General features: G+C 44.7%; 1 protein-coding gene across 1 annotated transcript in view; it reads right to left on the bottom strand.

The window, feature by feature from the left end:
- Positions 1-6662: 6662 nt before the first annotated feature.
- creb5b (cAMP responsive element binding protein 5b) overlaps positions 6663-25927 on the bottom strand; it is a gene marked incomplete in the record, with an annotated part of 77807 nt that continues 58542 nt past the window's right edge. The window contains 4 exon segments of the mRNA XM_029746735.1: positions 6663-6880; positions 11130-11238; positions 13354-13581; positions 25712-25927. The exon segment at positions 25712-25927 is cut by the window's right edge and continues 234 nt beyond it. Of these exon segments, the coding sequence (XP_029602595.1) occupies positions 6726-6880; positions 11130-11238; positions 13354-13581; positions 25712-25927 (708 nt within the window).

Here is a 25927-nt window from a genome sequence, read left to right as displayed (position 1 = left end):
AACGGCTGGAGCTGAATAAGTGGAATGTGTTTGGTGCCATTCCATCTGCTCCGTTCCAGACACCATTATGAGCCGTCCTCCCCTCAGCAGCCTCCACTGGTGTATACTCAGTGTACATTTTAAGGTTCTATGGTTTGTCTGTGCTTCAAAAGGTACATCTGAAGACATTTGAGCCAGTTGAGTAATGTTACAGAACAAGTGCTTTATTCTCCTACTGTAATGTAGCCGCAGTGATATGGAACATCTGTACAACTGCTAAACAAAACGCAGACCATACAATATGCTGTGATGAGAGACACAAACATGTACAAAGTTATGCAGGCAATTATGAATTCATCAATCCATTACGTATAATAAACCGTGGACACGTATCGAAGTGCGGAAATGAACCTTGACGAACATACATTGAGAAGGCTGCAAACAAGTGCTAAGCAAACATCATTTACATACATGTACAAAACATCAAAGACTCCTTTCAAAAAGAAAGGTGGTTGCATTACATGTACAGTCAAGATTATAAAAATGAATGACATTCTATACAATATTTATAGTTTTATATTTAAAATGATACATTTATACTTGTATTAATGTGCAGGCATTGTCCTCCACCTCTCTCCCAGAAACCCACACAGACACTCATCCTGAACTCACAAACATGTCTCTTATGTCTGCCTGTACAGTTAGACTAACCTGTCTCTTATGTCTGCCTGTACAGTTAGACTAACATGTCTCTTATGTCTGCCTGTACAGTTAGACTAACCTGTCTCTTATGTCTGCCTGTACAGTTAGACTAACCTGTCTCTTATGTCTGCCTGTACAGTTAGACTAACCTGTCTCTTATGTCTGCCTGTACAGTTAGACTAACCTGTCTCTTATGTCTGCCTGTACAGTTAGACTAACCTGTCTCTTATGTCTGCCTGTACAGTTAGACTAACATGTCTCTTATGTCTGCCTGTACAGTTAGACTAACCTGTCTCTTATGTCTGCCTGTACAGTTAGACTAACCTGTCTCTTATGTCTGCTTGTACAGTTAGACTAACCTGTCTCTTATGTCTGCCTGTACAGTTAGACTAACCTGTCTCTTATGTCTGCCTGTACAGTTAGACTAACATGTCTCTTATGTCTGCCTGTACAGTTAGACTAACCTGTCTCTTATGTCTGCCTGTACAGTTAGACTAACATGTCTCTTATGTCTGCCTGTACAGTTAGACTAACATCTCTTATGTCTGCCTGTACAGTCAGACTAACATGTCTCTTATGTCTGCCTGTACAGCTAGACTAACCTGTCTCTTATGTCTGCCTGTACAGTTAGACTAACATGTCTCTTATGTCTGCCTGTACAGTCAGACTAACATGTCTCTTATGTCTGCCTGTACAGTTAGACTAACCTGTCTCTTATGTCTGCCTGTACAGTTAGACTAACCTGTCTCTTATGTCTGCCTGTACAGCTAGACTAACCTGTCTCTTATGTCTGCCTGTACAGTTAGACTAACATGTCTCTTATGTCTGCCTGTACAGTTAGACTAACATGTCTCTTATGTCTGCCTGTACAGTTAGACTAACCTGTCTCTTATGTCTGCCTGTACAGCTAGACTAACCTGTCTCTTATGTCTGCCTGTACAGCTAGACTAACCTGTCTCTTATGTCTGCCTGTACAGTTAGACTAACCTGTCTCTTATGTCTGCCTGTACAGTTAGACTAACCTGTCTCTTATGTCTGCCTGTACAGTTAGACTAACCTGTCTCTTATGTCTGCCTGTACAGTTAGACTAACCTGTCTCTTATGTCTGCCTGTACAGCTAGACTAACCTGTCTCTTATGTCTGCCTGTACAGTTAGACTAACCTGTCTCTTATGTCTGCCTGTACAGTTAGACTAACCTGTCTCTTATGTCTGCCTGTACAGTTAGACTAACCTGTCTCTTATGTCTGCCTGTACAGCTAGACTAACCTGTCTCTTATGTCTGCCTGTACAGTTAGACTAACCTGTCTCTTATGTCTGCCTGTACAGCTAGACTAACATGTCTCTTATGTCTGCCTGTACAGTTAGACTAACCTGTCTCTTATGTCTGCCTGTACAGTTAGACTAACCTGTCTCTTATGTCTGCCTGTACAGCTAGACTAACCTGTCTCTTATGTCTGCCTGTACAGTTAGACTAACATGTCTCTTATGTCTGCCTGTACAGTTAGACTAACATGTCTCTTATGTCTGCCTGTACAGTTAGACTAACCTGTCTCTTATGTCTGCCTGTACAGCTAGACTAACCTGTCTCTTATGTCTGCCTGTACAGTCAGACAAACCTGTCTTCCTTATGCTTGACCTGTGTCTGTCCACTGTTAACTAGAAACACCAGACTATTAGCTGTTATTCCAACAAAACATCAAACAACAATTCCAGTTGAATATGTTGAGGTCAATGCCATATATTCCCCATGATGCAACATGTTTTATTTCAGAACAGTTAAATACTCAAGTAGTTGGTGAAAGTAATAAGCCACAACGTTTAGAGATTCAAAAGAAAATACAAAGTTGATGAAATAAGGCGCTTTGTAGGTGTTTCACTTTGTAATACAGGAAGCCCTTAATACATGTTCAACCTTTCATAAGATCAGTTATTATCACACCTCTCAAACCCACTGTCCAAGCCTTTCTACAAACCTTTGTGCAACACACTGGAGAAAAAGCGAATGCATGTTTCAAGTTGACCTTATTCATTTAGTTAGCTACCTTTCACAGTGAGCCAAACTGGAGCTGAACAATGTTGTAGTAACAGACATCTGAAAGGTACATGTTTAAAGCTTTTTAAGGAGCACCTTGTGGAGCCCCACCATTAGGCACAGTCACTGCCATGCAGTCACTCTCTACAGAGAAACAGTCACTGCCATGCAGTCAGTCTCTACAGAGAAACAGTCACTGCCATGCAGTCAGTCTCTACAGAGAAACAGTCACTGCCATGCAGTCAGTCTCTACAGAGAAACAGTCACTGCCATGCAGTCAGTCTCTACAGAGAAACAGTCACTGCCATGCAGTCAGTCTCTACAGAGAAACAGTCACTGCCATGCAGTCACTCTCTACAGAGAGACAGTCACTGCCATGCAGTCAGTCTCTACAGAGAAACAGTCACTGCCATGCAGTCAGTCTCTACAGAGAAACAGTCACTGCCATGCAGTCACTCTCTACAGAGAGACAGTCACTGCCATGCAGTCACTCTCTACAGAGAAACAGTCAGTCACACAGAGTCTCGCTGGTGTATTGAACCGGGCATCACTGAGACCTCAATATGGCTATTCTACCCTCTGGATATCCCAGAGGTCAAAGTGCATAGACAGCTACATGATGTCTCTCTAACTCACCTGGCTGTAGAGCTGCTTGGCTCACTGCTACTAAAGGATGTAGTCATAGTTACTACTAGTCCTGCTAAAGTATCAGCATGTTCAGGGAAAAGTGGAGTTTCTCCCAGACACTGAGCTACGGTCTGTTTAGAGTCCCCCTCCACTAATGGTTTAGGTTTGGATATGGGGAGCGTAAGCTGATCCTAGATCAGTGCTAACTAAGGGGTGACTTGAGCAAGCGTGACAGAGTTGTGGTTAAAACTAAAGTGAATATTGAGCTTTCCTACTGGTTAGGGCTGTTGGAAGATGTGTTGATGGAGAACACTCACACACACACACACACACACACACACACACACACACACACACACACACACACACACACACACACACACACACACAGGGACATGTCAGCCTGTCTGTGGGAGAGCTGGGTTGGAGCTGGGTTGGAGAGGTCAGAGGTTAGACAGAAGGTCATCTTTTTCCTCCCTGGTCAGTCAGCCAGCTGGTTTTGCCCTTACAGACTAAACTCCCTAACAATACACTGGTCCTCTGTAGGTCAGTTGGTAGAGCATGACACTTGCAACAACAGGATAGTGGGTTTGATTCCCGTGACCATCCACACATAAAGAATCCATACATCACTTCGTGGTTTGAATAAAAGCCTCTGCTAAATGGCATGAAAACACACCAACAGCAGACACAGTGTCCATCAGCGCTACACTCACTGAGACTGGGGGAAACAACAACTTATAAAGGCTTGATAGCTCAATGGAAAAGTTCATGATGATTAAAAGGTATTTGAAACAATTGACATTCCATTTAGTAATAAAAAAAAGACAGAGAAGTTCAGGCACGTTGTGATGTTTTGGAAAGCATTCGGCTAAAACTGCTGAGCCTCGTTAGAGATGGTAGTAAGACCTTTTCATTATAAAGGGATAGAAACTCAGCCAATCGTTCTTTAACTGTCAAACACAGACTGACAATCAGACTACAAAAGCATGGAATCAATCAACTCTCTCACCTCATATCTCTCTCTATATGTCGCCTACAGTATGACAACCCCACCTGAGATATTGAGGCAGACAGAGGACAACGCCAGGCTCATATCTGGAATGTTCAGGTCATTTGGAATGTGCCGCTAATTCTGGAAGCCTGGCTGCAGCAACACTAGAACTACACTAAAGAAGATGTCTCTTAAAGCTTTACTTGGTCCTGGAGAATGGAGGAGACAGGGGTCAGCCTCCAGGAGAGTGGAGGAGACAGGGGTCAGCCTCCAGGAGAGTGGAGGGTTCAGGGGTCAGCCTCCAGGAGAGTGCAGGAGACAGGGGTAAGCCTCCAGAAGAGTGGAGGAGATAGGGGTCAGCCTCCAGGAGAGTGGAGGAGACAGGAGTCAGCCTCCAGAAGAATGGAGGAGACAGGGGTCAGGGGTCAGCCTGCAGGAGAGTGGAGGAGACAGCGGTCAGGGGACAGCCTCCAGGAGAGTGGAGGAGACAGCGGTCAGGGGACAGCCTCCAGGAGAGTGGAGGAGACAGGGGTCAGGGGTCAGCCTCCAGGAGAGTGGAGGAGACAGGGGTCAGGGGTCAGCCTCCAGGAGAGTGGAGGAGACAGGGGTCAGGGGTCAGCCTCCAGGAGAGTGGAGGAGACAGGGGTCAGGGGTCAGCCTCCAGGAGAGGGGAGGAGACAGGGGTCAGCCTCCAGGAGAGTGGAGGAGACAGCGGTCAGGGGACAGCCTCCAGAGCTGCCTCGGCTAGCTGGTGTCACAGTGCAGGGCAATATGGCTGATAGAACAACAATACTAGGATGTATTGCTTCAATTTGAACATATTCTCAACACCGTTCAATCTTTCATTACATGTAACGCCCTCTAAATAGCATCGATGGGTTGCTAGGGTAACAGTCATGGTCCTTTCTAGAAAAAGAGCATAATTCAATAGAAACGCCAGATTCCGGTGCGTAACCAAGTAATAGCATATCATGGCAACAGTTCGACTTGGTTAAAAACAACAACATCAACAACAACAACAACAACGTAGAGGCAGTAGCATCCCACACACTTTCTTAGCTAAGCATCTGATCAAGTACCTGACACTACATACCCTGTATGTTACACATGTAACCAGAACATTGCACTATTCAACACAGTAACTATCTGACACATACTTATCTGACAGTGGTACTCAGACTCAGTCTCTGCTAGTCAATCCATCAGTCACAAGCACACATACAAGAGAATCGTTCCAAATGGCATTTACCCATAAGGCTCTGGTCAAAAGTTGTGGCCTTTATAGAGGAAAATGTTCCATTTGGGACGCAGACATAGTCACAGAGGTGACGTTAGGGAGGGTCACAGAGGTGACGTTCTGAGGCTCATGTCCCGTTGCTGTGTCACCACAGTGACGCGGTGGGGGTGTCTAACAGAGGTATGACATCACAAAAACGCCACACGGGTTAATGCTGCATGAATTGCAAAACTCCCTTTCAACTAAAGTACAAATGTAAAAAAAAAATAGATAAACATGAGACAAAAATAGAAGACAAATAAGATCGAAGACAAACCCAGAGAACACATATTAGTTAAAAAGGTCTATAAAAATACTACTATAGCTACTGTAGAAAGAGCAGCCCTGCAAGCCTCTGAGGTTTCTCTTCAGAGGTTTCTCTTCAGAGGTTTCTCTTCAGAGGTTTCTCTTCAGAGGTTTCTCTCCAGAGGTTTCTCTCCAGAGGTTTCTCTTCAGAGGTTTCTCTTCCGAGGTTTCTCTTCAGAGGTTTCTCTTCAGAGGTTTCTCTCCAGAGGTTTCCCTCCAGAGGTTTCCCTCCAGAGGTTTCTCTCCAGAGGTTTCTCTTCAGAGGTTTCTCTCCAGAGGTTTCCCTCCAGAGGTTTCCCTCCAGAGGTTTCTCTCCAGAGGTTTCTCTCCAGAGGTTTCCCTCCAGAGGTTTCTCTCCAGAGGTTTCTCTCCAGAGGTTTCTCTCCAGAGGTTTCCCTCAGAGGTTTCTCTGGACCGGGTCCTGGAGATGGAGGCAGTGTGTGAGGCCGCCCGTCCCGTACTAACAGACAGACAGCCCTCAGAGAGCCAGGGAAGGGGGGTTAGACCAGGGATGGGATGGGGTTGGGGCTGGGGGTACGGCTTGGGGGCTGGGGGTACGGGTTGGGGGCTGGTAGTAGAAGTTGGGGGCTGGGGTTACGGACTGGGGGTAGGGGTTGGGGGCTGGTAGTAGAAGTTGGGGGCTGGGGTTATGGACTGGGGGTACAGGCTGGGGGCTGGGGGTACGGGTTGGGGGCTGGGTGTACGGGTTGAGGGCTGGGGTTACGGACTGGGGGTACGGGCTGGGGGTACGGGTTGGGGGCTGGGGGTACGGACTGGGGGGGTACTGTAGTCTCTCTCTGTCTTGTCTCTAGTGGATGGGGTTGATGTCTGTGCGGTGGTTGGGCAGGCCGTGCACAGTGCTGCCCCCTACAGCTGTGCTGGAGGTGGTGATGTTGTTGTGCTGGATGACCTGCTGCTGGGAGCAGGCTGGGGCCGGGCTGCCTGCTGGACTGCTGTCTGGACCTGAGGGGAAGAGGACAACACACAGGGTGAGGGGATGATAGCTAATGGTGTGTGTGTGTGTGTGTGTGTGTGTGTGTGTGTGTGTGTGTGTGTGTGTGTGTGTGTGTGTGTGTGTGTGTGTTGTGTGTGTGTGTGTGTGTGTGTGTGTGTGTGTGTGTGTGTGTGTGTGTGAGTGCAGTGCAGTGCTTGTAGAAACATAAATGGGTGTGTCGTGAACATGAAACCCTCAATAGAACAACTCTCTCTAGATGTCTGTTTATCTAAACAAACATGGTCCAACAACCTCCAACAGTTAAAACCCTCTTTATTTTCACCAAAAATAGAATCGTTACATTTCTATGTACAGTATAAACCACTGAACACTGTGTTTTCCAACGAAACATCTATCATATAGTCCTTTCAGATAAATGGAATGAGGCGCGTTGAAAGCGCCTGGGCTTCGCCATGTTTGTTGTCTGTCTGAACGGTAACACTGCAGCTTTTGAAAAGCCTCCACCAAACCTTTCGTTTTGAAGCACCACTGAACAGGCATTTAACTGCTGCTTCTGAAGCCGGGCTAACATCCATCACTAGGCAACCACAACTGTCAATCAAATGATCTCCATCTGCCTGCGCTCAGACCACTCTCTCCTAAGAAAAGTACTTTGAAGTTTGTTAAATACAATCACTGACAAATACATTTAGTAGAAAGAAAACACATCTATCTACCATAAAAAAAACTGCCGAAGAACAACAGCACTTTATTTATTTAACTAGGTAGGTCAGTTAACAACTAATTCTTATTTACAATGATGGCCTAGGAACAGTGGGTTAACTGCCTTATTCAGGGGAAGAACGACAGATATTTACCTTGTCAGCTCGGGGATTCGATCTTGCAACCTTTCGGTTACTAGTCCAATGCTCTAACCCAGTGCTTCTCAATTATTTTCTGTTACGCATCCCGTAGGAAGAAGTAAACATTTCGCACCCCCCCAACTCTCCGCCGCGACTGTAAATAGTATCATTTGTCTATAAAATTGTTATAAGTACACCTCTGCATAACATTGTATCCTTATTAACATTAAAGAAAAAGAAAAAAGAAATAAATATAGATCAACTTACAACAAATAATAACTTTATTAACATTGTTTTTTTTAGTTTGTAACAGAAAAGACTTCAAGTGCATCAATTTGCCTGAAATTTAAAAAAAAATTCAACCCTTATTTAAACTGTAAACATTTTTTGACCATTTGATACTGAAAAATACAATTAATTATAATCAATAAATAATAATAAATTCAAATTGATCAGCAACATTAACTCAGGAGCACAATATATGAAACATTTTGACCTATAAAACAAAAATGAATAAAACAATTTGTGCAGATTTTTTTTAATCAAAATGAGGAAGTCAGGATTAATGGCTACAATGAGCACGTTTTGCAGAGCACAGCTTTTCGAAGCGGGGTTTGAAGCATGATACTGCAACTCTCAGCTCCTGCTCAATGTTTAGCTGGGACCTGTACTTGGTCTTCAGTGCAGCAACAGCAGAGAAGCCAGTCTCACAAAGATAAGATGTTGCAAAAGGAAGAAGAATGCCCATGGCCCTCTGCCCTAAGAGTGGATACTGCCTCTCTACACTCAGCCAGAATTCATTCAGTGTCTGTGATGTGAACCTCAGTCTGAATGTGGAGTCAGACGTCATATCAATGAACTGGTCCTCCTCTGCAGAGCTGAAACCAGTTGGAGCTGGTGCATTGAAAGGATCTCTCACCCAGTCACATTGGGAACTGTTTTCAGGGAAGTACTTTTTAAATAATTCCATCAGTGATGAAATATGCTCCTTAATATATGGAATCACTGAGGTGGCATCATAGTCAGTAGTGTCAACAAATTCATGCAGGTTCTGGAATGAATCAGTATTTCCTTCATCAAGTCGCCTGCCCCACATTGCAAGCTTTCGAGTGAAAGAGCTGATCTTGTCTGTGACCTGAGGAAGGTGTTTATCTTTCCCTTGAAGCTGTAGATTTAGTTCATTTAGCTTTCCAAATATGTCACTCAGGTATGCCAGTTTTGCCAGGAAGTTCTCATCACTAAATTTTTCTGTGATGTCATACTTGTGCTCCTGCTCCAAAAACATTCTTATCTGCTCTCTGAGCTCAAACACTCGGGACAAGACTTTTCCTCGTGACAGCCACCTTGCTTCACTGTGAAACAGCACAGCTTGATGTTCAGCTCCCATCTCCTCACAGATAGCAGAGAAGACTCTTGTTTTTAGTGGTCTGGTCTTTATAAAATTGACTACACCTACAATGTCAGTCATAACCTCACTTAATTCAGAGGAAAGGTGCCTTGATGCCAGTGCTTCTCTGTGTATAACACAGTGTGTCCACTCAGCATTAGGTGAGGCCTTCTTGATGAGTGCCCGAAGTCCTTTTCTCATCCCTGCCATGGTCTGTGCACCATCACTGCAAACACCAATGCAGTTCTCCCACTTTAGCCCATTCTCAGTCAGGAAGCAGTCCAGCATTTTGAATAGCTCTTCAGCTGTGGCTCTGTCTCTGACATATTTACAAAAAAGTAGATCCTCACACAGGGAGTTTGTCATGTCAAAACGTACATAAGCGATAAACAAACAGTCTTTGTTGCTGTCAGTTGCTTCATCGAACTGTAAGGCAAAACGTTTGTTTTTGAGTTTATCTACCAGCTGTTCTGTAAGATCGTTAGCAATGTCATTTATACGTCTGGCGACAGTGTCATTGGACAGAGGGATAGTTTTTATTTTTGCAGCACTTGCGTCATCCAGCATGACAGAGACCATGTCTAATGCTGCAGGCAGTATCAGCTCCTCTGCTATGGAGTGGGGTTTTTTGCACTGAGCAATTTGGTACGCCACCTTATATGATGCTAACAGTGCTCGCTGGTTTACTGAAGAAGCATTCACAAAGCGGGACGATTGTTGGCAATATTCGGCACGTTTTCGCTGAAAAAACTCAAGCGGCTTATCAGCGTGATTGGGGTGTAATGTCTTTAAGTGACGCCTTAATTTATTTGGCTTCATGCTGTCCGCTGCCAACATTTTTAGACACAGTAAACATACCGGTCTTTCCTCGTCTCCCACCGTAGTCACAGTGAAGCCAAGCGCGACATACGCTTCGTCATATTTCCTCGTCTTAGCTTTCGGGAGACTTACGTTTGTCTCATTATCGCCGTCTCTCTCCGCCTTTCTTTTCATCCCTGTTAAATATTTTTCCATGGTGTCTCTTAATTAAGGGTTTGTTATCTGCACTTCATATCGCCTGCTCTGTGCTGTGTGCTCTTGTTCGGTTAAAAAAAAAAACTACTCCCCGCGGCAAGAAAAAGCATGTTCCCCGGGGTCACGCGCCCCCCCCCGGCATCGCTCCGAGCCCCCCCAGGGGGGCGCGCCCCACTATTTGAGAAGGACTGCTCTAACCACTAGGCTACCTGCCGCCCCATCAATCAATGTTTATTGTTGTCAGGGAAACAATAGAACATTCTATGCCGGAGCAGAATTCTACTGTCTAAAAAGGTAGACGCTTTGTAAATTGTCTGAAAGGTTATCAATTATCCACTCGTTACTGTAGCTGCGTCCTATGTATGAAAAGGGTCAAATAAACATGCATTTAAAAAACTTTATCCCTTTGAAAACATGTTTGATACATTTTCACAACATACTAGGAGTGACATCTGTACACAGACAGACTGGGCTTATCAATGCAAGTCTCTCCCAGTTAGTCAGTCCAGCCCAGTCTACTCACCCTCTAAACAAGGAGCCATTGAGAGCAGGGCAGTGCGAGGGGAAGTGAGCCTGATTTTCCCCTGCCTGTCTGCTGAAGCCTCACAGCACAGGGAGGAGGGCCTTCTGCCTTCTCCTAATTACATGGAAATGTCACTCCTATCCATATCAGAGGGTGGGGTTCTGATGTCATACTCTGCTGCTGTGGAACAGTCCAATAACCAGCAGGGGGACCGGGACCGGCGGGACGGGACATGGGAGTTTGGACGCCGGTCGGCAGTCTGTGACATCTTTCTTCAGTGGAATCTCTGCAGCGACCAAGGGCTGTGGTTCAGTTCTATGACTCCGGTCCACTTCTGATGGAAAAACAGGCCTCATATTCTGGGGTTGTGATGACCAGTACCAGACTTCCAGGCCTATGTGTGTGTGTGTGTGTGTGTGTGTGTGTGTGTGTGCGTGCGTGCGTGCGTGCGTGCGTGCATGCGCGTGCGTGTGTGTGAACAAGCTACTCACTGAGGTAACCTTGGGAGTCTTTCTGCAGAGTGGTGATGGGGCAGTCTTTATGGGTGAGGAGGAGCTGCTTGAGTTGGGTCACCTCGTTCTTCAGCATGGTCACCTCATTCTGAAAACAAGCAATCAATCAAATGTGTTTAATAAAGCCCTTTTTACATCTGCAGTTTCCACAAAGTGCTTTACAGTTACCCGCCCTACACACATTTTGAGCACAATAAGAGAGATTTACTGTTAGCTGGACTGAGTGATTATCTCTGCTTGGTGAATAAATTCAGCTTTTTTTGTTGTTGAATAGATTCTTGATAAAGGCCCATTTTTTATAAAAGGAAAATAGCTTGTTTAAGCCTCACTGCAAAACTCACAAACATTCTGCATCATTACTGCGATGAAGTTTATTGTCATTGCTAAAACCATGTACAGTTACAGGATTAAGATTTCAATCTTAATTGGAATTTAATAAAACTACGGCAAATAAATGAACCAGCTCGTTATTAGGAATGTCAAAAGAAAGACATAATTTCAGGGGCTGGTTTTGATTTATGGTTGAAAATTGTATCTCTGAGTGTCTGCCTCCTAGAACTACAACAAGCCCCTACGGAACAACAGACTGAACTACAACAAGCCCCTACGCAACAACAGACTGAACTACAACAAGCCCCTACGCAACAACAGACTAAACTACAACAAGCCTCTACGGAACAACAAACTGAACTACAACAAGCCCCTACGGAACAACAGACTGAACTACAACAAGCCCCTACGGAACAACAGACTGAACTACAACAAGCCCCTACGGAACAACAGACTGAACTACAACAAGCCCCTACGCAACAACAGACTGAACTACAACAAGCCCCTACGCAACAACAGACTGAACTACAACAAGCCCCTACGGAACAACAGACTGAACTACAACAAGCCCCTACGGAACAACAGACTGAACTACAACAAGCCACTACGGAACAACAGACTGAACTACAACAAGCCCCTACGGAACAACAGACTGAACTACAACAAGCCCCTATGGAACAACAGACTGAACTACAACAAGCCCCTACGGAACAACAGACTGAACTACAACAAGCCCCTACGGAACAACAGACTGAACTACAACAAGCCCCTACGGAACAACAGACTGAACTACAACAAGCCCCTTCGGAACAACAGACTGAACTACAACAAGCCCCTATGGAACAACAGACTGAACTACAACAAGCCCCTACGGAACAACAGACTGAACTACAACAAGCCCCTACGGAACAACAGATTGAACTACAACAAGTCCCTACGGAACAACAGACTGAACTACAACAAGCCCCTACGGAACAACAGACTGAACTACAACAAGCCCCTACGGAACAAAAGACTGAACTACAACAAGCCCCTACGGAACAACAGACTGAACTACAACAAGCCCCTAAGGAACAACAGACTGAACTACAACAAGCCCCTATAACTATAACAAGGGAGAGTGGCAGTATGTCTGAGTTTAGTGGAGCAGTTCTCCTCCCAGGTTGAAAGAACATCAAACACATTGAAAGTGCTTGGTCTTCATGATCTGAACTATAGAGAAGCAGAGATGTGTGGATGAAAGGAAAACAACCATTGGTAGAGTTGGAGAAAGAAAGAAGGTCTGGGTTGGAGATGGGTGCTACCTAACTTTTACAAGAGTTGAGCAGCATTCAATTCAATTCACTAAACGTTATTTAGAATGCTGTACATAGTGGTGCAGGCACGTACATAGCTCTAGGGGTGCTGGAGCATCTGCACTTTTACCCACTTATGAAAAAAAGGTCCCTTTTGATTAAAATCAAATCTCATTTTATTGGTCACATACACATATTTAGCAGATGTTATTGCAGGTGTAGTGAAATGCTGTTTTTTCAAATAAATAACTTTTTATTAAATGTTTAGTGTCTTTTCAGGAAGGGGGCAGCTGCAGGTCGCCCCTGTCAGTAGCAGAACAAGTGTTTTCACTCTGAGCACCTGCCCCATCAAAGGTGTGTGGCCCTGCAGTGGAGAACATATTTACTACATCTCCCTGCTTTATGGACATAAAAGTCTAATGTGAAGACCTGCAACACGTCCCAAATAGCACCATATTCCCTATATAAGCTCACTACTTTTGACCAGAGCTCTATTGGCCCTATGAGCCCTGGTCAAAAGTAGTGCATTAAATAGGGTGCCATTTGGGACATATCCATCCAGTCCACATAAATCCTACCAGAAGCTGCATGTTGGTCTGGGTCAGCTCTTCAGCCTTCTTCTCCAGTGACACCACCCATACTTTCCTCTTCTGTCTGCATCGCGTGGCCGCCGCTCGGTTTCTCTCCAGAAACTTCCGCCGCCGTTCGTCAGGGTCCTCGTCCACCGTCCGCCTGCGGCGTCCACCGCTAGGGGTCGGAGACTGCATCGTCTGGCTCGGCTGCATCTGCTGGGCCGCCGGCGACAACTAGAGAGAGAGAGAGAGAGAGAGAGAGAGAGAGAGAGAGAGAGAGAGAGAGAGAGAGAGAGAGGAGAGAGAGAGAGAGAGAGAGAGAGAGAGAGAGAGAGAGAGAGAGAGAGAGAGAGAGAGAGAGAGAGAGAGAGAGAGAGAGAGAGAGAGAGAGAGAGAGAGAGAGAGAGAGAGAGAGAGAGAGAGAGAGAGAGAGAGAGAACAAGGTCACACACACAAAGGGAAAGAAAAGGGGGATACCTAGTCAGTTGTACAACTGAATGCCTTCAACTGAAATGTGTCTTCCGCATTTACAGGTCACTAAGAAGGACTTCAACCATGTCTCATTTCCATGTTTCGTCTACCCTAACATCTCATGAAAGTCTTAACCTAGATGAATTGGTTGTACCCTCCTGGTTCTTACTTCTACTCTGCCTGTTTAAAGTCACTACTCACAGTCCCTACTCTACCTGTTTAAAGTCACTATTCACAGTCCCTACTCTACCTGTTTAAAGTCACTATTCACAGTCCCTACTCTACCTGTTTAAAGTCACTATTCACAGTCTCTACTCTACCTGTTTAAAGTCACTAGTCACAGTCCCTACTCTACCTGTTTAAAGTCACTATTCACAGTCCCTACTCTACCTGTTTAAAGTCACTATTCACAGTCCCTACTCTACCTGTTTAAAGTCACTATTCACAGTCCCTACTCTACCTGTTTAAAGTCACTATTCACAGTCCCTACTGTACCTGTTTAAAGTCACTATTCACAGTCCCTACTCTACCTGTTTAAAGTCACTATTCACAGTCCCTACTCTACCTGTTTAAAGTCACTATTCACAGTCTCTACTCTACCTGTTTAAAGTCACTAGTCACAGTCCCTACTCTACCTGTTTAAAGTCACTATTCACAGTCCCTACTCTACCTGTTTAAAGTCACTATTCACAGTCCCTACTCTACCTGTTTAAAGTCACTATTCACAGTCTCTACTCTACCTGTTTAAAGTCACTATTCACAGTCCCTACTCTACCTGTTTAAAGTCACTATTCACAGTCCCTACTCTGCCTGTTTAAAGTCACTATTCACAGTCCCTACTCTACCTGTTTAAAGTCACTATTCACAGTCCCTACTCTACCTGTTTAAAGTCACTATTCACAGTCCCTACTCTACCTGTTTAAAGTCACTATTTACAGTCCCTACTCTACCTGTTTAAAGTCACTATTCACAGTCCCTACTCTACCTGTTTAAAGTCACTATTCACAGTCTCTACTCTACCTGTTTAAAGTCACTATTCACAGTCCCTACTCTACCTGTTTAAAGTCACTATTCACAGTCCCTACTCTACCTGTTTAAAGTCACTACTCACAGTCCCTACTCTACCTGTTTAAAGTCACTATTCACAGTCCCTACTCTACCTGTTTAAAGTCACTATTCACAGTCCCTACTCTACCTGTTTAAAGTCACTATTCACAGTCCCTACACTGCCTGTTTAAAGTCACTATTCACAGTCCCTACTCTACCTGTTTAAAGTCACTATTCACAGTCCCTACTCTACCTGTTTAAAGTCACTATTCACAGTCCCTACTCTACCTGTTTAAAGTCACTATTCACAGTCCCTACTCTACCTGTTTAAAGTCACTATTCACAGTCCCTACTCTACCTGTTTAAAGTCACTACTCACAGTCCCTACTCTACCTGTTTAAAGTCACTTCTCACAGTCCCTACTCTACCTGTTTAAAGTCACTATTCACAATCCCTACTCTACCTGTTTAAAGTCACTATTCACAGTCCCTACTCTACCTGTTTAAAGTCACTATTCACAGTCCCTACTCTACCTGTTTAAAGTCACTATTCACAGTCCCTACTCTACCTGTTTAAAGTCACTATTCACAGTCCCTACTCTACCTGTTTAAAGTCACTATTCACAGGCTCTACTCTACCTGTTTAAAGTCACTATTCACAGTCCCTACTCTACCTGTTTAAAGTCACTATTCACAGTCCCTACTCTACCTGTTTAAAGTCACTATTCACAGTCCCTACTCTGCCTGTTTAAAGTCACTACTCACAGTCCCTACTCTACCTGTTTAAAGTCACTATTCACAGTCCCTACTCTACCTGTTTAAAGTCACTATTCACAGTCCCTACTCTACCTGTTTAAAGTCACTATTCACAGTCCCTACTCTACCTGTTTAAAGTCACTATTCACAGTCTCTACTCTACCTGTTTAAAGTCACTAGTCACAGTCCCTACTCTACCTGTTTAAAGTCACTATTCACAGTCCCTACTCTACCTGTTTAAAGTCACTATTCACAGTCCCTACTCTACCTGTTTAAAGTCACTATTCACAGTCCCTACTCTACCTGTTTAAAGTCACTATTCACAGTCCCTACTGTACCTGTTTAAAGTCACTATTCACAGTCCCTACTCTACCTGTTTAAAGTCACTATTCACAGTCCCTACTCTACCTGTTTAAAGTCACTATTCACAGTCTCTACTCTACCTGTTTAAAGTCACTAGTCACAGTCCCTACTCTACCTGTTTAAAGTCACTATTCACAGTCCCTACTCTACCTGTTTAAAGTCACTATTCACAGTCCCTACTCTACCTGTTTAAAGTCACTATTCACAGTCTCTACTCTACCTGTTTAAAGTCACTATTCACAGTCCCTACTCTACCTGTTTAAAGTCACTATTCACAGTCCCTACTCTGCCTGTTTAAAGTCACTATTCACAGTCCCTACTCTACCTGTTTAAAGTCACTATTCACAGTCCCTACTCTACCTGTTTAAAGTCACTATTCACAGTCCCTACTCTACCTGTTTAAAGTCACTATTTACAGTCCCTACTCTACCTGTTTAAAGTCACTATTCACAGTCCCTACTCTACCTGTTTAAAGTCACTATTCACAGTCTCTACTCTACCTGTTTAAAGTCACTATTCACAGTCCCTACTCTACCTGTTTAAAGTCACTATTCACAGTCCCTACTCTGCCTGTTTAAAGTCACTACTCACAGTCCCTACTCTACCTGTTTAAAGTCACTATTCACAGTCCCTACTCTACCTGTTTAAAGTCACTATTCACAGTCCCTACTCTACCTGTTTAAAGTCACTATTCACAGTCCCTACACTGCCTGTTTAAAGTCACTATTCACAGTCCCTACTCTACCTGTTTAAAGTCACTATTCACAGTCCCTACTCTACCTGTTTAAAGTCACTATTCACAGTCCCTACTCTACCTGTTTAAAGTCACTATTCACAGTCCCTACTCTACCTGTTTAAAGTCACTATTCACAGTCCCTACTCTACCTGTTTAAAGTCACTACTCACAGTCCCTACTCTACCTGTTTAAAGTCACTTCTCACAGTCCCTACTCTACCTGTTTAAAGTCACTATTCACAATCCCTACCTGTTTAAAGTCACTATTCACAGTCCCTACTCTACCTGTTTAAAGTCACTATTCACAGTCCCTACTCTACCTGTTTAAAGTCACTATTCACAGTCCCTACTCTACCTGTTTAAAGTCACTATTCACAGTCCCTACTCTACCTGTTTAAAGTCACTATTCACAGTCCCTACTCTACCTGTTTAAAGTCACTATTCACAGTCTCTACTCTACCTGTTTAAAGTCACTATTCACAGTCCCTACTCTACCTGTTTAAAGTCACTATTCACAGTCCCTACTCTACCTGTTTAAAGTCACTATTCACAGTCCCTACTCTGCCTGTTTAAAGTCACTATTCACAGTCCCTACTCTACCTGTTTAAAGTCACTATTCACAGTCCCTACTCTACCTGTTTAAAGTCACTATTCACAGTCCCTACTCTACCTGTTTAAAGTCACTATTTACAGTCCCTACTCTACCTGTTTAAAGTCACTATTCACAGTCCCTACTCTACCTGTTTAAAGTCACTATTCACAGTCTCTACTCTACCTGTTTAAAGTCACTATTCACAGTCCCTACTCTACCTGTTTAAAGTCACTATTCACAGTCCCTACTCTGCCTGTTTAAAGTCACTACTCACAGTCCCTACTCTACCTGTTTAAAGTCACTATTCACAGTCCCTACTCTACCTGTTTAAAGTCACTATTCACAGTCCCTACTCTACCTGTTTAAAGTCACTATTCACAGTCCCTACACTGCCTGTTTAAAGTCACTATTCACAGTCCCTACTCTACCTGTTTAAAGTCACTATTCACAGTCCCTACTCTACCTGTTTAAAGTCACTATTCACAGTCCCTACTCTACCTGTTTAAAGTCACTATTCACAGTCCCTACTCTACCTGTTTAAAGTCACTATTCACAGTCCCTACTCTACCTGTTTAAAGTCACTACTCACAGTCCCTACTCTACCTGTTTAAAGTCACTTCTCACAGTCCCTACTCTACCTGTTTAAAGTCACTATTCACAATCCCTACTCTACCTGTTTAAAGTCACTATTCACAGTCCCTACTCTACCTGTTTAAAGTCACTATTCACAGTCCCTACTCTACCTGTTTAAAGTCACTATTCACAGTCCCTACTCTACCTGTTTAAAGTCACTATTCACAGTCCCTACTCTACCTGTTTAAAGTCACTATTCACAGTCTCTACTCTACCTGTTTAAAGTCACTATTCACAGTCCCTACTCTACCTGTTTAAAGTCACTATTCACAGTCCCTACTCTACCTGTTTAAAGTCACTATTCACAGTCCCTACTCTGCCTGTTTAAAGTCACTACTCACAGTCCCTACTCTACCTGTTTAAAGTCACTATTCACAGTCCCTACTCTACCTGTTTAAAGTCACTATTCACAGTCCCTACTCTACCTGTTTAAAGTCACTATTCACAGTCCCTACTCTACCTGTTTAAAGTCACTATTCACAGTCTCTACTCTACCTGTTTAAAGTCACTAGTCACAGTCCCTACTCTACCTGTTTAAAGTCACTATTCACAGTCCCTACTCTACCTGTTTAAAGTCACTATTCACAGTCCCTACTCTACCTGTTTAAAGTCACTATTCACAGTCCCTACTCTACCTGTTTAAAGTCACTATTCACAGTCCCTACTGTACCTGTTTAAAGTCACTATTCACAGTCCCTACTCTACCTGTTTAAAGTCACTATTCACAGTCCCTACTCTACCTGTTTAAAGTCACTATTCACAGTCTCTACTCTACCTGTTTAAAGTCACTAGTCACAGTCCCTACTCTACCTGTTTAAAGTCACTATTCACAGTCCCTACTCTACCTGTTTAAAGTCACTATTCACAGTCCCTACTCTACCTGTTTAAAGTCACTATTCACAGTCTCTACTCTACCTGTTTAAAGTCACTATTCACAGTCCCTACTCTACCTGTTTAAAGTCACTATTCACAGTCCCTACTCTGCCTGTTTAAAGTCACTATTCACAGTCCCTACTCTACCTGTTTAAAGTCACTATTCACAGTCCCTACTCTACCTGTTTAAAGTCACTATTCACAGTCCCTACTCTACCTGTTTAAAGTCACTATTTACAGTCCCTACTCTACCTGTTTAAAGTCACTATTCACAGTCCCTACTCTACCTGTTTAAAGTCACTATTCACAGTCTCTACTCTACCTGTTTAAAGTCACTATTCACAGTCCCTACTCTACCTGTTTAAAGTCACTATTCACAGTCCCTACTCTGCCTGTTTAAAGTCACTACTCACAGTCCCTACTCTACCTGTTTAAAGTCACTATTCACAGTCCCTACTCTACCTGTTTAAAGTCACTATTCACAGTCCCTACTCTACCTGTTTAAAGTCACTATTCACAGTCCCTACACTGCCTGTTTAAAGTCACTATTCACAGTCCCTACTCTACCTGTTTAAAGTCACTATTCACAGTCCCTACTCTACCTGTTTAAAGTCACTATTCACAGTCCCTACTCTACCTGTTTAAAGTCACTATTCACAGTCCCTACTCTACCTGTTTAAAGTCACTATTCACAGTCCCTACTCTACCTGTTTAAAGTCACTACTCACAGTCCCTACTCTACCTGTTTAAAGTCACTTCTCACAGTCCCTACTCTACCTGTTTAAAGTCACTATTCACAATCCCTACTCTACCTGTTTAAAGTCACTATTCACAGTCCCTACTCTACCTGTTTAAAGTCACTATTCACAGTCCCTACTCTACCTGTTTAAAGTCACTATTCACAGTCCCTACTCTACCTGTTTAAAGTCACTATTCACAGTCCCTACTCTACCTGTTTAAAGTCACTATTCACAGTCTCTACTCTACTTGTTTAAAGTCACTATTCACAGTCCCTACTCTACCTGTTTAAAGTCACTATTCACAGTCCCTACTCTACCTGTTTAAAGTCACTATTCACAGTCCCTACTCTACCTGTTTAAAGTCACTACTCACAGTCCCTACTCTACCTGTTTAAAGTCACTACTCACAGTCCCTACTCTACCTGTTTAAAGTCACTATTCACAGTCCCTACTCTACCTGTTTAAAGTCACTATTCACAGTCCCTACTCTACCTGTTTAAAGTCACTATTCACAGTCCCTACTCTACCTGTTTAAAGTCACTACTCACAGTCCCTACTCTGCCTGTTTAAAGTCACTATTCACAGTCCCTACTGTAACTGTTTAAAGTCACTATTCACAGTCCCTACTCTGCCTGTTTAAAGTCACTATTCACAGTCCCTACTGTACCTGTTTAAAGTCACTATTCACAGTCCCTACTCTACCTGTTTAAAGTCACTACTCACAGTCCCTACTCTACCTGTTTAAAGTCACTACTCACAGTCCCTACTCTACCTGTTTAAAGTCACTATTCACAGTCCCTACTTTACCTGTTTAAAGTCACTATTCACAGTCCCTACTCTACCTGTTTAAAGTCACTATTCACAGTCCCTACTCTACCTGTTTAAAGTCACTAGTCACAGTCCCTACTCTACCTGTTTAAAGTCACTATTCACAGTCCCCTACTCTACCTGTTTAAAGTCACTATTCACAGTCCCTACTCTACCTGTTTAAGTCACTATTCACAGTCCCTACTCTACCTGTTTAAAGTCACTATTCACAGTCCCTACTCTACCTGTTTAAAGTCACTATTCACAGTCCCTACTCTACCTGTTTAAAGTCACTATTCACAGTCCCTACTCTACCTGTTTAAAGTCACTATTCACAGTCCCTACTCTACCTGTTTAAAGTCACTACTCACAGTCCCTACTCTGCCTGTTTAAAGTCACTATTCACAGTCCCTACTGTACCTGTTTAAAGTCACTATTCACAGTCCCTACTCTACCTGTTTAAAGTCACTATTCACAGTCCCTACTGTACCTGTTTAAAGTCACTACTCACAGTCCCTACTCTACCTGTTTAAAGTCACTATTCACAGTCCCTACTCTACCTGTTTAAAGTCACTATTCACAGTCCCTACTCTACCTGTTTAAAGTCACTATTCACAGTCCCTACTCTACCTGTTTAAAGTCACTACTCACAGTCCCTACTCTGCCTGTTTAAAGTCACTATTCACAGTCCCTACTGTACCTGTTTAAAGTCACTATTCACAGTCCCTACTCTACCTGTTTAAAGTCACTATTCACAGTCCCTACTGTACCTGTTTAAAGTCACTACTCACAGTCCCTACTCTACCTGTTTAAAGTCACTACTCACAGTCCCTACTCTACCTGTTTAAAGTCACTATTCACAGTCCCTACTTACCTGTTTAAAGTCACTATTCACAGTCCCTACTCTAGCTGTTTAAAGTCACTATTCACAGTCCCTACTCTACCTGTTTAAAGTCACTAGTCACAGTCCCTACTCTACCTGTTTAAAGTCACTATTCACAGTCCCTACTCTACCTGTTTAAAGTCACTATTCACAGTCCCTACTCTGCCTGTTTAAAGTCACTACTCACAGTCCCTACTCTACCTGTTTAAAGTCACTACTCACAGTCCCTACTCTACCTGTTTAAAGTCACTATTCACAGTCTTTACTCTACCTTTTTAAAGTCACTACTCACAGTCCCTACTCTACCTGTTTAAAGTCACTATTCACAGTCCCTACTCTGCCTGTTTAAAGTCACTACTCACAGTCCCTACTTTACCTGTTTAAAGTCACTATTCACGGTCCCTACTTTACCTGTTTAAAGTCACTATTCACGGTCCCTACTTTACCTGTTTAAAGTCACTACTCACAGTCCCTACTCTGCCTGTTTAAAGTCACTACCCACAGTCCCTACTCTACCTGTTTAAAGTCACTATTCACAGTCCCTACTTTACCTGTTTAAAGTCACTATTCACAGTCCCTACTCTAGCTGTTTAAAGTCACTATTCACAGTCCCTACTCTACCTGTTTAAAGTCACTAGTCACAGTCCCTACTCTACCTGTTTAAAGTCACTATTCACAGTCCCTACTCTACCTGTTTAAAGTCACTATTCACAGTCCCTACTCTGCCTGTTTAAAGTCACTACTCACAGTCCCTACTCTACCTGTTTAAAGTCACTACTCACAGTCCCTACTCTACCTGTTTAAAGTCACTATTCACAGTCTTTACTCTACCTTTTTAAAGTCACTACTCACAGTCCCTACTCTACCTGTTTAAAGTCACTATTCACAGTCCCTACTCTGCCTGTTTAAAGTCACTACTCACAGTCCCTACTTTACCTGTTTAAAGTCACTATTCACGGTCCCTACTTTACCTGTTTAAAGTCACTATTCACGGTCCCTACTTTACCTGTTTAAAGTCACTACTCACAGTCCCTACTCTGCCTGTTTAAAGTCACTACCCACAGTCCCTACTCTACCTGTTTAAAGTCACTATTCACAGTCCCTACTCTACCTGTTTAAAGTCACTATTCACAGTCCCTACTCTACCTGTTTAAAGTCACTATTCACGGCCACTTCCCTAAAAACTAAATTATGCTCACACCACGTGCCCTCCCCCTCCCCACCACTTCTTCCCCGTCTGAGGGCGTCAGTCAGTCAATCAGTCAGTCAATCAGTCAGTCAGTCAGTCAGTCAGGAGCAGGTGGGTGGGTGAGTGAGTAACTGGACTGATTTACAGAGCAGCCCTGCCCGCCTTGTTAAAGAAGTGTCAGGCCAGTTTTTCCACCGCCCACCTCCACTCAGCCTAACCCTCACAGACACACAGTCAGAAAGAGCCTGCTCTGCCTTCTAAAAGCCCTCAGTATGCCCACTGACTGGTCCTGACATATACTTGGCATGGGTCAAGTGCTTTCAGTCCTCACATCATTGCCGTTTTTAGGAGGAAGGTGGAAAATACAAGTTGCTTTGATGGCGGCTGTGTATACAGCCAGTGTTGTTGTAATGTTTTAATGGTACAGAAATATATATTTGGAACATACATGTGGGGGGGGGGGGGGGGGTCCTAATGGCTCAACCTTTGGACTTATTGTAATTTACATCACTAACTTCCATGTCAACATCACAACATCAGTCCTGGGACAAATGTTTGAATCAATGTCAAATATAGGTGAAAACCAAAGACAATAACAGTATGTATTGTTAGTTGATGCTAGGCTGTGTGTTCTGTCAGGTCTCCATGACTAGTGCTAATAACCCAGTCTTATAGGCTTACAACACCTAGAACATGTTGTGACCACTGGACTGACTGACTGAAGCCCTGGTCTGTACATTATCCTAACCCTACAACACCTAGAACATGTTGTGACCACTGGACTGACTGACTGAAGCCCTGGTCTGTACATTATCCTAACCCTACAACACCTGGGACATGTTGTGACCACTGGACTGACTGACTGAAGCCCTGGTCTGTACATTATCCTAACCCTACAACACCTGGAACATGTTGTGACCACTGGACTGACTGACTGAAGCCCTGGTCTGTACATTATCCTAACCCTACAACACCTGGGACATGTTGTGACCACTGGACTGACTGACTGAAGCCCTGGTCTGTACATTATCCTAACCCTACAACACCTGGAACATGTTGTGACCACTGGACTGACTGACTGAAGCCCTGGTCTGTACATTATCCTAACCCTACAACACCTGGAACATGTTGTGACCACTGGACTGACTGAAGCCCTGGTCTGTACATTATCCTAACCCTACAACACCTGGAACATGTTGTGACCACTGGACTAACTGACTGAAGCCCTGGTCTGTACATTATCCTAACCCTACAACACCTGGAACATGTTGTGACCACTGGACTGACTGACTGAAGCCCTGGTCTGTACATTATCCTAACCCTACAACACCTGGAACATGTTGTGACCACTGGACTGACTGAAGCCCTGGTCTGTACATTATCCTAACCCTACAACACCTGGAACATGTTGTGACCACTGGACTGACTGAAGCCCAGTTCATATGTTATAGCAACCTAACAGAGTAAAGGCCTAAACTCCCCAAACGAGTGCGTGTGAAGTATTTAAGATTAAGGGTGAAGCCCTGGAGTCCTGTTTCCAAACAAGCCCTGAGAATCCTTAACGCCAGACAGTTTACAACTTCCAACTGACCCTCCTGACCGCTGAGACTGATCTGCAGCTGACCCTCCTGACCGCTGAGACTGATCTGCAGCTGACCCTCCTGACCGCTGAGACTGACCTCCAGCTGACCCTCCTGACCACTGAGACTGACCTGCAGCTGACCCTCCTGACCGCTGAGACTGATCTGCAGCTGACCCTCCTGATCGATAAGACTGATCTGCAGCTGACCCTCCTGACCGCTGAGACTGATCTGCAGCTGACCCTCCTGACCGCTGAGACTGATCTGCAGCTGACCCTCCTGACCGCTGAGACTGACCTGCAGCTGACCCTCCTGACCGCTGAGACTGATCTGCAGCTGACCCTCCTGACCGCTGAGACTGATCTGCAACTGACCCACCTGACCGCTGAGACTGACCTCCAGCTGACCCTCCTGACCGCTGAGACTGACCTGCAGCTGACCCTCCTGACCGCTGAGACTGATCTGCAGCTGACCCTCCTGACCGCTGAGACTGATCTGCAGCTGACCCTCCTGACCCGCTGAGACTGACCTCCAGCTGACCCTCCTGACCGCTGAGACTGACTTGCAGCTGACCCTCCTGACCGCTGAGACTGATCTGCAGCTGACCCTCCTGACCGCTGAGACTGATCTGCAGCTGACCCTCCTGACCGCTGAGACTGATCTGCAGCTGACCCTCCTGACCGCTGAGACTGACCTCCAGCTGACCCTCCTGACCGCTGAGACTGATCTGCAGCTGACCCTCCTGACCGCTGAGACTGACCTGCAGCTGACCCTCCTGACCGCTGAGACTGATCTGCAGCTGACCCTTCTGACCGCTGAGACTGACCTCCAGCTGACCCTCCTGACCGCTGAGACTGATCTGCAGCTGACCCTCCTGACCGCTGAGACTGACCTCCAGCTGACCCTCCTGACCACTGAGACTGATCTGCAGCTGACCCTCCTGACCGCTTAGACTGACCTCCAGCTGACCCTCCTGACCGCTGAGACTGATCTGCAGCTGACCCTCCTGACTGCTGAGACTGACCTCCAGCTGACCCTCTTGACCGCTGAGACTGAGCTGCAGCTGACCCTCCTGACCGCTTAGACTGACCTCCAGCTGACCCTCCTGACCGCTGAGACTGATCTGCAGCTGACCCTCCTGACCGCTGAGACTGACCTCCAGCTGACCCTCCTGACCGCTGAGACTGATCTGCAGCTGACCCTCCTGACCGCTGAGACTGATCTGCAGCTGACCCTCCTGACCGCTGAGACTGATCTGCAGCTGACCCTCCTGACCGCTGAGACTGATCTGCAGCTGACCGACCTCAAAGGAAAAACTGACTTTGTGTCTGTTGCCAGGTAACTAACCTCTTCTTGGCAGTATGGCCATGGCCCACGGCTGAAGGAAAATGTGTCTGACCAGCCCCGGCGCTTTACAGTGAATTTGTAATGTAATTTCCTCTACTGCATTTAAACCAAACCACTAATGGCTGTCTGTCTACCAGACTGTTAAAGTACAGGACTGAACTCTTATGGTTTGGGTTAAAGTAGGTGCTTTTGGCTTCACATGTGGTTTCAGTAGGTACTTGCCATGCTTTGGTTTTGTGACAAACCTTCATAAACCTCTGTATATACATGAATGGTTCTGATATTTACCTTCCTCTACCTCTGGCCCCGGTACCTATGCGTGGGGAAATAATCACTTGTGAGTGCTAACCTGTGAATGTGACCCTGGTCCAGAGTGAAGTGGAGGGTGGGGTGAGGTCTGGTGTGGGTGTCCAGGGTGGAGGTGAGGCGGGGGTGAGGTCTGATGTGGGTGCCCAGGGTGGAGGTGAGGCGGGGGTGAGGTCTGGTGTGGGTGCCCAGGGTGGAGGTGAGGCGGGTGGGAGTTGTGATGGGGGTTGTGGCCCTGTGGGTGGTGGTGCCCGCCCTG

Source organism: Salmo trutta, unplaced genomic scaffold (genome assembly GCF_901001165.1).
Source record: "Salmo trutta unplaced genomic scaffold, fSalTru1.1, whole genome shotgun sequence".
In the NCBI taxonomy this organism is placed as follows: Eukaryota; Metazoa; Chordata; class Actinopteri; order Salmoniformes; family Salmonidae; genus Salmo; species Salmo trutta.
This window is presented reverse-complemented; position numbering and strand designations above follow the sequence as displayed.